The sequence below is a fragment of the Leishmania mexicana genome, chromosome 13, assembly GCF_000234665.1.
Source record: "Leishmania mexicana MHOM/GT/2001/U1103 complete genome, chromosome 13".
Taxonomy (NCBI): Eukaryota; Euglenozoa; class Kinetoplastea; order Trypanosomatida; family Trypanosomatidae; genus Leishmania; species Leishmania mexicana.
This window is the reverse complement of record NC_018317.1, coordinates 95285-111716: the sequence shown is the minus strand read 5'-3', so window position 1 is coordinate 111716 and position 16432 is coordinate 95285. Positions and strand designations below refer to the sequence as shown.

General features: G+C 61.3%; 4 protein-coding genes across 4 annotated transcripts; all 4 read left to right on the top strand.

Annotated features, from left to right (window-relative positions):
- Positions 1–367: 367 nt before the first annotated feature.
- LMXM_13_0430 (putative flagellar radial spoke protein) lies at positions 368–2158 on the top strand (the record flags this gene model as incomplete). The annotated part of the gene is made up of 1 exon (XM_003873195.1): positions 368–2158. The coding sequence occupies one exon, from the start codon at positions 368–370 to the stop codon at positions 2156–2158; it is 1791 nt and encodes a 596-aa protein (XP_003873244.1).
- Positions 2159–3146: 988 nt separating this feature from the next.
- LMXM_13_0420 (putative acyl-CoA synthetase) lies at positions 3147–5156 on the top strand (the record flags this gene model as incomplete). Its single annotated transcript, XM_003873194.1, has 1 exon — positions 3147–5156. The coding sequence occupies one exon, from the start codon at positions 3147–3149 to the stop codon at positions 5154–5156; it is 2010 nt and encodes a 669-aa protein (XP_003873243.1).
- A 531-nt stretch (positions 5157–5687) lies between these two features.
- Positions 5688–8984, top strand: LMXM_13_0410 (conserved hypothetical protein; the record flags this gene model as incomplete). The annotated part of the gene is made up of 1 exon (XM_003873193.1): positions 5688–8984. The coding sequence occupies one exon, from the start codon at positions 5688–5690 to the stop codon at positions 8982–8984; it is 3297 nt and encodes a 1098-aa protein (XP_003873242.1).
- Positions 8985–10195: 1211 nt separating this feature from the next.
- Positions 10196–16270, top strand: LMXM_13_0400 (conserved hypothetical protein; the record flags this gene model as incomplete). The annotated part of the gene is made up of 1 exon (XM_003873192.1): positions 10196–16270. The coding sequence occupies one exon, from the start codon at positions 10196–10198 to the stop codon at positions 16268–16270; it is 6075 nt and encodes a 2024-aa protein (XP_003873241.1).
- Positions 16271–16432: the final 162 nt, after the last annotated feature.

Here is a 16432-nt window from a genome sequence, read left to right as displayed (position 1 = left end):
TCCTTTTCACTTCAACGGTCGGCATGTCGTCTTCCACCTGTCCGTGCGGCAACCACAACACCGTCGTGCAGTTCAACATCGGCTTCTTCCCGCGAAACTCAGTGCAAAAGGAACAAGCGCCTCATTGCCGATTTCCAGCGTGAGTCGCATTTTTCTTCGCGTGGCTTGGGTTGTCTGGGCACCCGTGTGATTGGTTGGGTGGAGTCGACAACTCCCTGCAGAGCGATCAATCCTGGAAAGGGTGCACCTCGGGTTCTCGAGAGCCCAGAGAAGCTGAAATTTGTTTCGCGGCGACGGTCGCGCTCTCTCGAGCCGTCGAATTGAGCTCATTCTCCGCCGACTAAGGGGCTAGCGTGTCTACGAAGCGATGGCCTCAACAGCGCTTTCTGCGGCGGAGCTGGAGGTGGAGTTTGCCAACGCCAAGGCGTACCTCATGCAGGCGGACAAGGATGGCGTGAGCGCCTATGACCAGCTCACACGCCTCATGGAGCTTCTTCTTGAGGAGAACCCTGAGAACGTTGCTGGTGATCCGTCAAAGCTGCACGAGATCTTGAGCTTCATCCAGACGCACAGCTTCACGTGCGGCGAGAGTACCTCTGCGTGCTATGAGGCCACCCAGGTGCCTGCCGAGGAGCTCCGGCGCTTCGAGGACAACAAGAAGCTCTTTGATCTCCCAGCCCCGGAGGTGCGCACCGTCATCGAGCAGCCCGATCCATACACGACCATTACCACCACCACCGTGGTGCCGCTGAAGGCGCCGTCCTTCGAGTCTGTTGCGGCTCAGAACAAGTACTGGACGGCCGTCGGCTGCGGCCTCGCCGACGAGGAAGCATTCCTGCTTGACCGCTCCATCACCAACCTCGCCATGGAGAAGAACCTGCAGGACATCAAGTTCTTTGGTAAGATTTTTGGCACACATAACGACTACTTTGTTCTCCGCACGCGGCGTTACCTCGAGGCGGGGGAAACCCTGTACGTGGAAACTAACACGATGGGAAAGCCGCCGCGAAAGAAGGGCATGGTGCCCGTGCAGGCTGAGCCAGGTTACGTCGGGGTGAATCGCTACACGTTCTGGGTAACCGCATCGCCCTCTGACAAGTGGGAGAAGCTGCCGGATGTAACGCCGCAGCAGATCAACGCGGCCCGCGAAACGAAGCGTTTCTTTACGGGAGACTTGTCAGCGTCTGTCGTGGCAACGTTTCCATGGGGGGAGGCCGCGTACCTGCGAGCACAAGTGGCGCGCATCACCAGCAGCACCACCATTGCTCCCCAAGGCGCGCTGGAGGAGCCAGAGCCGGAACAGGAAACGGAGGAGGACGAGGACGAGGACGCTGAGGATGGCGCGCCGCGGAAGCCGAAGGAGGCCAAGTACAAACCGCTGGTAGTCCCCTCGCCGGATTACGGCGAGGAGGAGGTGGATGTGGCACAACTGACAACAGACCGCTGGGTACACGCGGAGGGGTACATTTACAAGAATGGTCGGCAAACAAAGGTGCCGGAGAAGCCTGAGCCGGAGGAGGGAGAGGGGGAGGGGGAGGAGGAGGCCGAACCCGAGCCGGGCGAACCCGAGGCTGATGCTCAGGGCGAAGAGGAGGAGGAGGAGCCGGAGGAGGAGGAAGAGGTGGAGCTCTTTACTCCTATCCAGAACGACTACCTCTACGGGGTCGTCGACATCCCGCAGCCGCCGCCAGCCATAAACGACGAGGACGAAGAGGAGGAGGAGGAGCCCGAGGAGGAAGGGGAGGAAGAGCCCAGGGAGCCGGACAACACGCCACTGAAGCCTTTGCGCGACGATGATGTCCCAGATGACGACCCGACAAAGATGAAGATTGCATGCTGGACGATGCGCGTGGAGAGCAATGTTAGCAAGGCTCACCGGATTGCGGTGGTGCAATCCCTTCGCTGGCCCGGCGCCACTACATACGCGGCTGAGGGCGGCAGACGCTGGTCTTGCGTGTACTTTGGTAACGGTATGAAGAAGACGGATGCGGCCTTCACACCATCACCCGCTCCCCCCGTGCAATCAGAGTGCGCCGACATCACAGAGGTGGAGGATCCAACCGCCGCTGTGGAGAAGCTCGTTCGACGCGGCGAGGAAATCCCAGAAGCCGACAGCGAGGCGGAGCCGGAAGAGCTGGAGGAAGAGGAGGACAGCTAAAAGAGGTTCCGCGGGTGCGCGGGTATCCAACCTCCCTTTCCCCTTCCTCCATCAGTCGCACATTGCCAGATACCCTCTTCATGGATGTAGTTCAGGCATGAGGAGTGGCTAGTGGCCTCTTTGCCCCCCCTCCCCCAATGGCGAGAGGCTCCAATGAATTCTCTCGCGGTATGTACTCGAATATTTTCCTCTTTGCATGTATGATTCAAGATGTTCTGCCGACATTTTACATTCCATGAAACGGAGCACCATACGTCACAGAAACACCGCGCATCGTATGTCTGTGGTACAGGCAAGGCTTGCGGCCCATGGAGGGAAGCGTGTATGGGACGCATCACCTCCCCCTTTCCCCCATGCAGATCGAAGATACTCGAAGAAGAATTTTTTTTTGGATGTGTGCGCCTCCTTTCTTTCTGCCTTTTCCCTTCCATTTGTTTCGTGGGACTGGAGGAGGAGATGGAGGCTGTCGGAGCCACGCATGGACGGTTTTCCTCTGGGATACGGCACTGCCTCCTTTGTTTTTTCTTTCGTTTGTGCCTGAGGACCCGCTATACTCTCTCATTCCTCGCCCCCTCGCCCTCTACCGACTCCCTGTGCACGCTCTCCGCCTCCCCTTCCTTTTTTTTCTTGCGCTGCTTTGCACCACCCTCTCAAAACTGGCTCGACGTACCACACCGCCACTGACAGGAAAGAGGTGGCATCTTCCACCTACGCTTGCCTCCTCAGTTCCTCTCTCTCTGTTTGACGGAGCGAGAGGGAAGAGCAGGGCTAGCGTCTCCCCAGTGGATTCTTCCACCGCTCACCCTCACCTCTGTGAGAGCTGGTATGATCTCCTACTAGATCAGCTCGGTGCCTCATTGCTCAACTGCCCCCCTCACCTTCTGCACTTCTCTGATCTCCTGCGAGATACAGAGAGAGACAATACGGAGCGTACGAGGAAAACGCCTTGCTGGGGCGTCGTATTGCGGATCGAAAGGGTGCGGGCCCAATGCTGCAGCGTCTCTCTCGTCGGTCGGTAGTTGGCTACCACGGCGCGCCGCAGGTGGCAGCGCTGAGGTGCTCGCTGCGGTTCGGCACGAATATCGGTGGATCATACTACCAGGAGTCGGACACAGCCGGCACTCACCAGATGAACAATGACATTCGGCTGGGTCTTGTCATCAAGCCGCAGAGCACGCTCGTGGAGCTGTGGGACCAGGCACTGAAGGCGTGGCCGACCCGCCGCTTTCTGGGGAGCAAGATGTGGGTGCGTGGCAAGCTTGGCTACGTCTGGGCCACGTATGAGTCTATCAACACTGAGGTGGAGGCGATGAGGACACTGCTACACAGTATGGGCGTCGAGAAGGGGTCTCGTGTTGTTGTTATCAGTGAGAACCGCTATGAGTGGGTTGTGGTGCACTTCGCCACGATACAGCTAGGTGCGCACTTCGTGGCGCTCCCGACCAACGTCACCCCGTCAGAGGCGCAGCTCGTGCTGAAGAGCACACAGTCCAAGGTGCTCTTTGTGGAGACAAAGGCGTCGTACGCAGTCATCAAGGGGTGGATTGGCCGCGTGGGGCAGCTCGAGCACGCCATTTGTTTCGAGGATCAGGTTGGGGAGGGCAGCTATGCAGTTGCGATCAGCATTGCGGCAGATGTGCCTGAGAAGACTCTTGCGCGAACGGACATCCGGGCCGAGGACACCGCGATGATTGTCTTTACAGCTGGTACGACGGGGCCGCCAAAGGGTGTTATGTTGTCTCACAAGAGCATCGTTGCGAACGTCAGCTCTGTGTACGCTAGCCTTGGCGAGGCGCTGACGCACAGCGACATGTTCATGTCGCTGTGCTCGTGGTGCGTTGCGGGCGCCCTCACGACGGACTTGTACCAGGCACTGTGCAAGGGTGCGTGTGTGTGCATCCCCCCTGAAATACTGGAGGGATTCCAAGACTTGCCCCTCGTTAACCCGAGCGTCATTGTCTCTGTAGCGCAGCCTTTTCAGCGCGCGTATGCGAACATCGTCGACGACATATTGAACCGTGGCAGCTTCACCAAGGACCTGACCCGCTTCGTCGTCGGCCGCATCACCGAAAACCGTCTCATGTTCAAAAAACCGGGTCGAACTCTCCGGGCCTTCTCCCACGCGTTGCTCGGCAAGTTCAAGGCGCAGTTTGGCTCGGAGTTGCGCGTCGCTATCATCATAGGCCACCAGCTCACCAAGGATCAGTCAGAGCTCATGGCAGATCTGGATGTGTTCGTGGTGAACACGTACGGCTTCATGGAGGCGGGTGGGGTCGTCGCCACCGACGTGGATGTGCCGCAGCGTCTCAGGGCCCTGCCCGGTCTCGAGGTGCGCATCGTGAACGAGAAAAACGAGATTGTGGCGCCAGGGGACTTGGGCGAGATCCTCGTAGAGGCCCCGAACGCCATGCAGGGCTACTTCGACGTGCATATCGACCCAGAGGAGGCGAAGAATTCGCTGGTGGAGTACGGAAGCCGTACCTTTGTGCGGTCCGGCGACTACGGCACCCTCACTGGGGGGTGGATGACGGTGAAGGGCAACAAAGACGTCCTTATCACATTGGCGAACTCCAAGACAGTGAACCCGCTCGAAGTGGAGGCGGCCCTCACAAAGAGCCCGTTCATCAAGCAGGTCTTCATCTACGGCAATCGTCGTCCTTACGTCGTGGCGCTCGTGGTGGCCAACACGAAGGCCATCGCGGCTCACTTGCGCAAGGTGGAGCGCCGCGATGGTGTGCCGCTCGTCATCGAGAGGGAGAAGGCGGACTGCATCCGCGCCGAGCTGCGGCGCGTTTCGCAGGATCTGCCGCCTCGCGCGCACGTGCGCCGCTTTGCATTTGTGGATGAGTTCACCCTCGCTAACGGCTTCCTGACGGTGAAGATGGGCTACGCACGGCAGAAGATCGAGGATCACTACGTGCACTACTTTGAGGCCTTGTACGATGAGACGCCGAAGTTTTACGGGTTTGCCGTTGACGACTACGATGATTTGTTTTAGTCGCACATCTATACGCGAAGTACCACCCCCACACAACGAAAGCAGTACCCACTCATCTCCGACGCTACACGCGGCGCACGACGGTGCTCGTTGCAATTCTCAAGTACACGTCCGTTTCGGCGAAGTACCCCCCCTCCCCCTCACGCGTGCGTTGATGAGAAGACAGGGTGCGCGCCAGCCTCACACCGCCTTTTGCGCAACCCGCTACATTCTACTCTTGTTTTGTGTGCGAGACTACTGCGCGGTGGGTGGCCCACGCCGTGATGCACAATGTCGTCCTGCTTGTTTCCTCTTCCTCCTTATGCTCTCTCTTCTTCGGTCCCATCTTCACGCTCCTCTTTCGTGTTTGCCATCTGTGTGTTTGGTGTACAGCGCGCGCTCCCCCTTCCAGCTTACTCTTTCGCCGACACACCTCCGGGGAAGCAAGTGCCCGTCTCCTTCAGAGGCACCCGTCATCGAAGCGAAGTTGTAGCTCCGCTGTCTCTCTCCCTCCCTCCCTCTCACACAATCACGGAGGGCGCGAGACACCGAATGCAGGAGGCGTTTTTCTCCGCTGTGCTGCTCCCTCTCACCGAGAAGAGTGGTGAGGTGGAGAGGGTCGAGGAGCTGCTTAGTATGCTGGAGCACTGCTTCGTTGATGCCTTCAAGTTGGGTCCTTCGTCCGACAACAAGAGTGACGCGGATCCCCGGACTGAGGTCGGCGGTGTCTCCGGCTCCCTGTTTGCTTCCCCCTCCTCAACGTCGCTAGACGCGGGCGAGGAGGCGAAGCTGCTTGCCGTGCGGGCCGTGGCAAACTTCCACCGCACGGGGGCGGCTCGTCACGGCACCTTCTTTCGGACGCGTGACTACCACCCACATGCGGCCCTCTTTATTCTCGAGCTTCTCAAGTCTCTCAATGGTAACTCGAAGCACTGGTTTCGGCAGCTGCAGCTGGACAGCCTAGATGCTTGCCTGGCCATTCTGGAGGTGACAGGGACGGAGAACGTGCGACTGTGTCTTCCCGGCGTGGTCTCGGTGGCTGTGCGCTACATCCACCGTGCTCATCACGGCAAGGACTCGACCAAGGTGTGCCTGACCGCGATCAAGATGCTTTGCACCGCACTGACGATTTCGTTTGCCACTGCTGAGCCGGGGACGTGGGTGCAGGACACCGCCGTCCACTTGACTAGCGCGCTGCGCTCCATTTTGGATCCCTCGGTGCTCGTTCGAAGTGCCCACGCTCCCGTCACGGTTGCCGCGCTGAAGTCGCTCATCGTCTCGGTGCTGCTGTCGTCGGCCATGACGGAGCTCACCAACACACCTTTGAGTTCGCTCCTGATGGTGGCCTACGCGATTGTAGAGAACATGGATCACCTGCACCACCTCGGTGACGACGTCGTTGGCGCCGCAGAGGCGACCTCTTCGGTTGTGTGCACCAGCAGCAGTCTGTGCAGCTCTACGGATGACGCAGGCATGGGGACCTTGATAGGCAGCTCCTGGGCCGTGCTTGCCGTCTCCGAGGCGCTACAGTACCTAAGTGGGGTGGAGCTGCTTCATCTCGCCACGACAGTGACACGGGCACCAGGCCTGCGCGACCGCTTTTTCCCCTTGCAAGTGCCACCGCAGACGACGTCGTCGACAGCAGAGTCACCGGACGTCAGGGAGTCGACGGTTGCCATCTTCCTGTCTGTCATTCGCAAGTGCGTCCGCGTTGTTGGCACCGAGATGGACAAGGCGGCCCTGTACACGCACCGCCGCCCGCGCAAATACCCCGCCGGTGTTGTGGATGAGTTTCTTTTCTGCCTAGCTGGTGCCCTCGCCAGGCTTCCGGCGGCTGCTACGCTGGCGCCGGACTGCCGCGTCGGCGCCGACGACTTCGGTGACGGTGACGAGACCGTTGGAGAGCGCTTGACGAACGCGCTGCTCAGCGAGTATGACGCAGTGTTGCAGGACTGGGACGCCTACGCGGTGCACCCAGCCGTGGTGTACGTGCTTTCGCGGCTCGTTGTGTGGCAGTTTCACCCCGCGCGAGCCCTTCACAGTCTGCCACCCTGCTATCCTCCTCCCACGACGGGTGTGGCAGCCCCCGATGGTGAGGTGGTGGAGTCTTGCATGTACCCGCAGCCAGCGAACCTCACTGCGGGGCAGTTCGAGCAGCTCTGGAGCATTGTGGCGCAGCCCCATCTCTGGGCCATCACTAAGGATGAGGAACTGTGTACCTATCAACAAGTGCACCATCGGCAAGTGGTCGCTGCCACCCTGCTGCGCTTTCTCGCTTTGTCAGCCGAAGTGCTCGCCTGCGGTGGCGGGGACACGGCAGAGGGGTCGAATGCGGAGCGGGCCGAGGCCCTCGAGCGTCTCTTCACCTTGACTCTCTACCTTGTCCTCGAGAAGGCCACTGCCAGTGGGATACTGCGTGAGGCGGCAATGCACTGCGTCGAGGTGTACAGCACCGCCTGCGGAGAGGCGGACACCTTGCTGTTCCTGCTGCATCACTCCACCCTCATCGTGGATGAGACGGCGCGGGCAGTAAGGGAGAAGCATCTGCGGCCTGCGGCAGCAAGTGTTCTGCGCGGCAGTCTCGCTTTGTTGGAGCGTCGCTTCGTTCGAGGCGAGGAGGGCAGCAGCAGTGACCGCGCAGCGTCGGGTCGCAGCGGCGCCAGTCTCACTACTCTCGTGCGTCAACGGCTCTCCGTGACCGCGATGTCGGCCAGCTTCACACGGGCGTCCGCTAAGGCGCCCTCCCTAGAAGAGGCTGGACAGGTGGCTGACTTTGTGGCGAGTACTATTCACGTGGCGCGTGACACCCTCCAGCTATGCAGTCGCTACAACAGCACGGCCGCCGCAGAGGACGTGATTGGCCGCAGAGCTGCCTTGACCCTCCTGCGCGACGCGTTAGATCTGGCAGCGTACCTCAACTACTGTGTCCCCCAGGAGGCTATGGATGAGGAGCAGGAGCGTCGCACCACCTCGGCGCACACCCGGGTGCGGGCCCTTCAGTTGGTGGTGCTGGAGGCTGTATACGCGGTGTTGCAGCACTGCACACTGCACGACCAAGTCGCCGTCACTGCTGTTCAGACAGCGGTGCGCGGCCTCACGTGTTTCCTGACAACCACTGCCGCCCTGACATGGGCCGATGTGACGCGGAGGCGCCTCATCGACGAGGCGGCAGAGCGTCGCCGGTCGACGCAGCGCAGTCGACGTGGCGGGCAAAAAGCGCACCTCATGGCGGGCGAGGTAGGAGAGGACGACACAGCTGAGGATGAATGCGACGACGACCCCGGCAGGACTCCCCTTCCAGCCCCGCCTTCCATCGACTGGCCATGGACGCATTACGCGCCGACTGCCCTGGTCGCGGCGGAGGCGGCGACCGGGGTCAACATTGGGCTGCCTCGCAGCCACCTTCACACCGTCTACCGCGTGTACCTCTCCCTCTTTGCGCTGCTGCGAGAGCCCATGGCTGCCTTTGGGGCTGTCGCAGCCGAGCCACACACCCGCGCTGGAATGGAGCGGCGCAAACTCGGCGACGTCGCCGTTTCTCCGGCGCTGTTTGAGACGCTGAACGGGCTCGAGGCGATTCGGCTGCTCGCCTGGGATTTTCTGCTCCATCGTATGGTGGAAGAGGTGCTGCCGCTAGTTCTGTTGTGGCACGAGCGGGCGTGTCTCTCCCGCATTCCGACCCACACAGAGGAGCGTGCCAAGCTGGCGACGCAGCAGTTTGTGGAGCACCTCTACGAGGACTGCAAGGATTCTGTCGACTTGCAAGAGTTGATGATGACCAAGTGCCGCTGCTTCGATTTGCTCCCCATCCCGTCGCAAGAACCGGTGCTTTCTCATCCGCAGCCGTGACGTCGGTCAGCCTCACAGGCAAACACACGGCATCTGTAGTGTCTGCTGTTCCTCAACACTCACATAAACGAACACCGATGCGACTCTCAGTCTTTACACAGTGTGTGGTGGGCATATGTCGATGTGTGTGGTCTCTGCCCCCCCCCCCCTCCCCCAATTCCTGCATTGGCCCGCACTACTGCCAGTGATTTGATGCTTTGGACTTTCGCGACGCCGATCTGTCCCACCCCGCCCTTTCTCTCTCCCGCGTGCCAGCTTCTCAGACAACGGCGGTGCGGCGCCGTCTTTGTGTGCATGGAGACCCTCTTGTGGCACTGTATACATTTTGAAGACTATGGAATGCCCCTCACCCCCCAATGTGCATCCCCTGACTTCCTGGCAACTCTCGCCCTTTCCGCCCTTCTCTCTCGCTTCTTCCCGTTTTATACCATGGGTGGCGTCTTTGTGTCTTCCACGCGCGTGTATGTGTCTGTCTCGGGTGTGTTGCTTGGCATTGACGCGGCGACCCTCCTCATCTCTCCTGCCAGTGCACCCGATCCCGGACAAGGCACCGAAACGTGCGCGAATTTTTTTTTGCCTGTTCTGCCGTTTGTGTCTTTACCCCCTCCCCCACTCCGCGCCCACGCAATCCACGTACTCACCCGCCCGTCGTGCACCACGTGCACACACAAACACGCAGAGATACACGCAGTTGGTTCGTACGCTTCCACATCACCTGCTTTTTGTTCCATTTTTTTTTTGCCTTGGTCCCCCCTCCCTCTCCTTGTTACCCTGCCTCGCCAGGGGGCCCTGTGCACCACACCGTTTGGTCTGCAACGCATCCGTCAGTTCCCTGGCTACCCTCTTCCTCCCCCACCCCCACACCACACGCCGCCTTCCCGTGCGCTGGTTTCTGACCCCTGTGCGCGCGTTGACCGGTAGTGTCCTGACACACACACAAGCACCCTTTTTTTTTCCTTCCCCCCTCCCCCGTCTTCCCTCCTCACATTAGGGAGACATAGACCCACCCACCCATACACATACACGGCGACAGAGACTCCTTAGCGCTCATATAAAATTGCCGACTGCAGAAGACGACAAGCAACGCAGACCAGCGCACAGATTGAAGGGAGGGAGCTCCCCCCCTCACACACACACGCAGACACAGACACAGACGTTGTTACTGTTTATTTATTTCCTTTTCTCTCTCTGTGTTGCACCGCTGCAACGTCATGTCCGCCAAGGCTGACACCTCGCTCCCTCCACAGTTGTGCCTCATCGCGGCGGACGAGTCCGTCAACCCCGTTCCCAAGCTACTCCTTTCCTTTCCGGTGCCTCGCCTGATATCGCAGCTGCGGCTCGAGACGGGGTGGGCGAGGCCGGAAGAGGAGGAGGTCCCTGCCGGCGGTGTGCCAACAGAATCCTCTGCTTTGCAGTCATGGCAGGCGGAGGAACTGGATCGCCTCTCGCGCGGTATGCAGGAGTCTGCCCAACAGCTGCTGCTCACTGGTGGCTTCTCACACTTTCTGCAGGAGCAGTTCCACCACGAGGCGGGCCCACACTATGAGAGTTGTGGTAGCGCCACCGACAGCGGCAGCGGGCTGCTTCTTCAGGGCCGTGCCTCTGCCGCGCACTGTGTCAGCAGAACCGTCACCCATGGCCTTCAAGTGCTGCTTTCCTCCGTGACGCAGCGAAACACGCTGCTGCATGTTGCCCGACTGCGTAAGCAGAACGAATCCGCCACAACTTCATCTGGCCTGGTACCTGCTGGTAAGGGCACATCCGGACACCGCGTACCGCTGACGCGTGTTCCCGAGTCAGAGAGCTGGGTTAATGGCGAAGATGCTGCGGCGGTGGCCCTGCGACCGCGGCGATCGGCGGAATCGGGGAGCGCCTGGGCGGACACGTCGATAGGCTTGCGAGACTTGGCGCTAGCCGGCGGCGCACCATCGATCCCTACCAGTGGGCGGCAACGGGCGAGTGGGATGGCCGCGTCCACTTCGACCACTACTGGGGTGGGGACGAGCTACAGGCCGCGCACGGCTCCAGAGTCTGCAAGCCTGGCGGCACTGGAGACGTCCTTGAGGGGCAGGGAGCACGCCGATGCAAGCTCTATCACCTTTGCGGACTTTGTGCGGCAGGTCGCTGGTGATAGTGCCAGCAGCACTGTTGCCTGTGATGCGGCACTGCTCCTTCATTTCGTTTCCTGGCTGCCTCTTCAAGTGCGCCCTTTCGATGATATCCCATGTGCGCAGGTGACCGCCTGCTTGTCGGCACTCACCGCATCGTGCACTGAGGCCGAGACCGCAGCGGCGGTGTCCTCCTCCAACTCTGGTCTGCAAGGGTCGCTGTGGTCTGCGCGCGCGTGGCTTTGCTGCCAGTGCTTAGCGCACCCGCGCTTCCCTACCGAGGCAGTGCCCGCGGGACTCGTAGGACGTACGGTCGACACGTTCGCGCGGGTCATTCGTGATGTGGCGGGGTTGATCGTGCAAGTGCAGCAATCAGCAGACGCGGCTGCTGTCGAGGTTAGCGCCGAGGCAGGAGACAAGCAAGAGCGGCACTCGTCGTCAGTGCCTGGGAGAGGTAGCGGAGCGGGTGGCAGTTGTGCCGCATCGAGTCTGCTCCCCTGGCTAGAGCACCTGCGGGGGTGCCTGCGCGGCTTCGCCGTCATGCTGTGCCACCACACATTGCAGCTTGTGCCAGATACCGATGTTTACCGTCTTGAGGAGCTGTGCTACCAGTGTCTCTTTCACGTGACGCGCAGCTGCAGCAAGGAGGTGCACCTTCTCTACAGTACGTACATCATCGACAGCGCGGTGCATCTGTATCGGTGCATCTGGAACTCACTCCAGGTGGAGAGGCAGCGCTTAGTGGAGGTGTTCTTCCAGCGTCTACCCACGTCTTCCGCGTGGCTGGCGCACCGGACCTATCGCGTGAACTACGCCAGACGCACTGTGCTGCCCCTCACGGTTACCATGCTGGCAGGTGCGCAGTCGTTGGTCATCTCAAGCAAAGGAGGCGATCTGGCCACTGTGGAGACGCTGCAGCGTCAGTGCAGCTTGTGGGCCAACACGTTTGTGCATGAGCTGCTGTTGCGGCGCGCTTCAGAGGGGGACCGGGTCGAGGACACGGCAGCGTGGGCGGCGGCAGTGCGCGTGGCGGAGGACCTGACGGATCTTCTCGGGGTGCCGGAGTGGCCAGGTGCAGATGTACTGCTCCGCAGTTTCGTGCACTCGCTGACGCAGCTATGCCTCAGCGCCGAGTCTGCCACGACGGCATCCGCCGAGGCGCTGCGGCCGCTGGCATTGGATGTGGTGGCGCACGTAGCTCTGAGGCTCTTTGATGAGAAGCAGTTCTCTGTGCCGGCGGCCATCTTGACGGAGGTGGGGCGACTTGGGGACTCGACCAGCACAAGCCAGGCGGCGGCTCGCATGGCGCTTCAGCATATCTTGCGTGCACCCGTTCCCGCACAACTTGCCGCTGGGGACCAGCAGGCTTGGGAGCGCATGTGTGGTGGAGGAGGCAAGGGAGCGACGTCGCGCTTTAGTACTGCGGACAGCTGCCTTCTTGGGATCATGACATCTGTCTACGTGGCGGAATCGCAGCTCATCACGAATCCGTCCACCGCGGCCGATTACGCTGCAGTGTGGTTTCACGTGCGCGCGGCGCAACTCACAACGTGGGCTTCGCTGCAGGATGCCGATCAGGAATGGATTTCGCAGGCCGCGCTTAACTCACTTCTGCGGTGGGAGCGCCCCCCCGGCGCTGGGGACGCACCGGCCAACTGGAGCGAAGTGTGTACGTGGACGCAGGCCATCAGCACGCAGTTCAGCAACTCTATGCTCAGCCTGCGCACACGGCAAACCCTGGTGTCGATGCTGCTCTCCATCTTTCACCTCAAAGACGCACAGGGTGTCGCGATACCGGTGTCGGACGTGGTACAGAAGAGAGCACTTGGCCACCTCGCCCGCCTTTCCGCGGCGCACCCGCCGCTCCATTGCTATCTGTGGCCTGTGGCACGGCAGTGCGTGCAGGACGACAGTGCGCGAGTGCGGGAGTCTATCGTGCCCCTTCTTCTTACAATGCTGAATGGCGCGACCGTCACCGCAACTGAGGGCGAGTCGGCTTCGGCCGACCACTTCTCTGCAACAGCTGACGGGGTCACTGCGGAGGTAGTGAGCAGCCTCCTCTACCTCCTCAACGACAAGAGCGCCACCGTGGTGTCGCGCACCATCGCCGCCCTCGACGCATTCCTGACAGATGACGCTTACCAGTGCCTTTTCGCCACCCCGCACGGTGCGCCGCTGCTGTTCTTCATTCAACACAAGCTACTGCAACTCGCCTCCTCCGACGAGGCCGAGGCGCAGAGGCATCAGAAGGAGGTGGTGAAGCACTTTCTGCGCCGCTGGGTGGTGACGCTAGGTGACGCCGAGGGCTCCCTCACCGGCGCACACGCGCAGCTGGCAAAGGAGCTCGTTGCTCTGGTGGTGATTGCGGCGCCAGACTACCCGCACGATCTCGGCGAGGACCACCCACTCGTGCAGGTGCTACAGGGCATGCACGCATACGTAGCCGCATACGATCCGGCACGCGAGACTTCTTCGTCGACCGCCACTGCTGCGACTGCGGCTGCAGCGCGTCGTCGCCCGCGCGGCTACCATATCGACGGGGCCCGGCTGCTCCACGTCATGCGCTGCGCAGCGCGGTCGCTGTGGACGCGGTACAGCTGCTTTCACTCTACCGAGGACGCCGTGTCGTGCCTCGCCACGCTGCGGGCACTCGCGCAGGCCCGCGGGGAGTGGGTGCAGCCGCTGGCCGAAGTCCTGGTGCAGTCCATTGCCTACCCCCCGCCTCCCACATCGCCACTCGTCAAGGCGCCGGAGGCTCTGGGCGGGGCTCTGCTGCACATGTGTCAAACCTTGCACGCCGTTCTGAAGGTCCCTCGGCTGCCCCTCATCTCCCTCGACCAGCTCGCACGCTGCTTAACAGCGCTGCTATCCAAGTACGTGGGGCCGTATCAGCAGCGCGTGATCGTCGCCTCCTGCGGTACCCTGAGCGCCCTCATCACGTGCGGCGCCAAGCATCATCTCTCCGGACAGGTCAACGTGCCGTACTTGCAACTCTGCTACTCGCTCATGAACACCTACTACACCCGTGTGCGAGGGCTGTTGCCGAGCTTGGCCACGCAGCCGCAGAGTGTCGCCTACACGCAGCGCTTCCTCTTTCTCCTGTCCGAGTTTTTGCGCATGTATCCGGGCTGGAAGCAGCACCCACCGCACCCGGCCTTGATGGAGGAGTCGCTGGGCGGTCATGACGCAGGTGCAACAGCGTTGAATGCGCTCATCGCGGGCCCCGGTATCATGGCTAACACGTACCAGCTCCTGGAGGACGTCTTAGGAAGCTGTGGCAGCCCGGTCACGCAAAAGGGCGTTGCCCTGATCGCCCTGCGCGTTGTTGCATCATTGTGCATGCTGGATCCCACGACGTACCTCCTCCGCGCTGAGGGACACATTCGCGACGCACTTCGCTCACACGACATGAGCTTTCAGCTGCAAGGCCTCTCCTTGCTCTCTGACTTTCTCAAAGAGGAGGATCAGCGGGTGGAAGCGGCAGCGCGAAAGGCCACCCACCTGGGCACGATGGCACTCATCCTCGGCTCCAGCGGCGGCGGCGACGCCAGCGACACTTCGAGTGGGAGCCAGGAAAGGAGTGACGGCAGCGACAGGCTTGAGGCGCCACCGCCTGGTGGCCGCGCCAAGCGCACATGCCATAAGCGGGCCGCCGCCGCTGTCGACGTGCCCAAGCAGATGAAGGCGAGAACCAACGCGAAGGGAGCCCCGCCGCCGCACTCACCGGGTGGAGCACACACGGAGGACTTTAATAGCGGTATGGCAACATGGATCTTTCAGCAGTTTCACGGCGACATCGCGCGGCTCAGCTGCGGCACCCCGAACGCTCAAGTACGCTCGCTCTGTCTGCGATTGTTTCTGCAAGCCGCGCACGGGGGGCTACTCCCGCCTGATAAGTACATGCAGGCTATCGTTGCCCTCGCCGCGGACGTACATGGGCCGCTGCGGCAGCAGGCGGGGGCCAGTCTCACCATCCACTGTGAGCGCCATGAGGAGGTTGTGGGGGCGTCGGTCGGGCGGGGTGTTGTGCTTGCGTTTTGTCTGCACCACACGTGCGGCGCGAACCTTCTGCGCAGCGCGGTGTTGCCCGGTAAACCGCTTGCCGCGACTACGGCTACTGCTGCCGATGACGGCGCCGGTGATGTACTGAGCGGGTGCAGTGTCCACAGTTCCGTGTACACGCTACTGCACAAGCGGCTGCGCGACAGCATGATCACCACCCTTGTGCGTTTTTTCTACCAAGATGATAAGGCGCGGTGGTGGTGCGAGGAACATGCGCGGCAGATTACCGACGCTGCCGCCACTCTGGCCGCGTCCTCATCGCCGTCTGTCCTCTTCGGCCTTTTCCACCCGTTTCTCTTTCTCTGTCACTTGACGCTGGCGCTTGCGACGTTGCCGTTCCTGCATGAGAGCGACGTGGTGCATCTGCTGCAGCAGGCCCGCACCGGCTTCGACTTAAACGGGCAGGCAGCATTGGACTGGCTGAGGGACAAGGAGGCGTCGACTGAACCACCATCGCGCGCCGATGCAAGCGCTAGCGCGCTCATGCGGTGGAAGGCTGTTGGCGCCGTGCTGCTTCATTACCTCCGTCGCAGTCTTGGATTTGAGTACCATGCGACTTCTGCGACGCTCATGCGCCACCGCAACCGATCAAACTGCGGTCTCGCCACTGCTGCAGCACACCACAGCGCTGCGCCTGCACTGCGCCGAAGCCTTGCGAACAGCGCGGCGACAGCCCATCTGACAGAGCGCGTGGAGCGGCTTTTGAGAATCTTGGAGCCTGCCTTAAGGGCGTCGCCGACAACACACCCTTCAAGGGATGTAGAGGAGGCTGCGTGGCACGCGCTGAGCGTCGAGCTAGAGGTTGCCCTGATGGAAGAGAGTGCATACGAAATTAGACAGTCCACTCCAACTCGTGCTGTACCGGTGTCTGGTCGAGCTAAGGCCGCAAGGGGTGCGCGTGCTGCACGAAAAGCCACGGCTTCCTCACGACGCAAGCGACAGCGATGCTCCTCGTCATCTGGCACAACGAGTACGGACGATACCGTGGAAGATGACACAGTGAGCGACGGGGACGCAACTCCTCCTTCTTCGGCGTCGTCGGCGATTCGCACGATACACGACGCACCGGCCCGCCGCTGCCGCGGAAACTCCACGAGGCATGCAGACGATGCATAACACTACACGAGGGACTTTCTGGCCCTAAGTGAGCGACGCAGCACGTGTACACGCTCAGCTCCATACGTCCCGCGACCTAGTCAAATGTAGCGACTCGTTCATTTACATGCCCCTCCCCTCCATCGTCCATTGTCGTTGCCCTGCTCATCTATCTCGTGACGC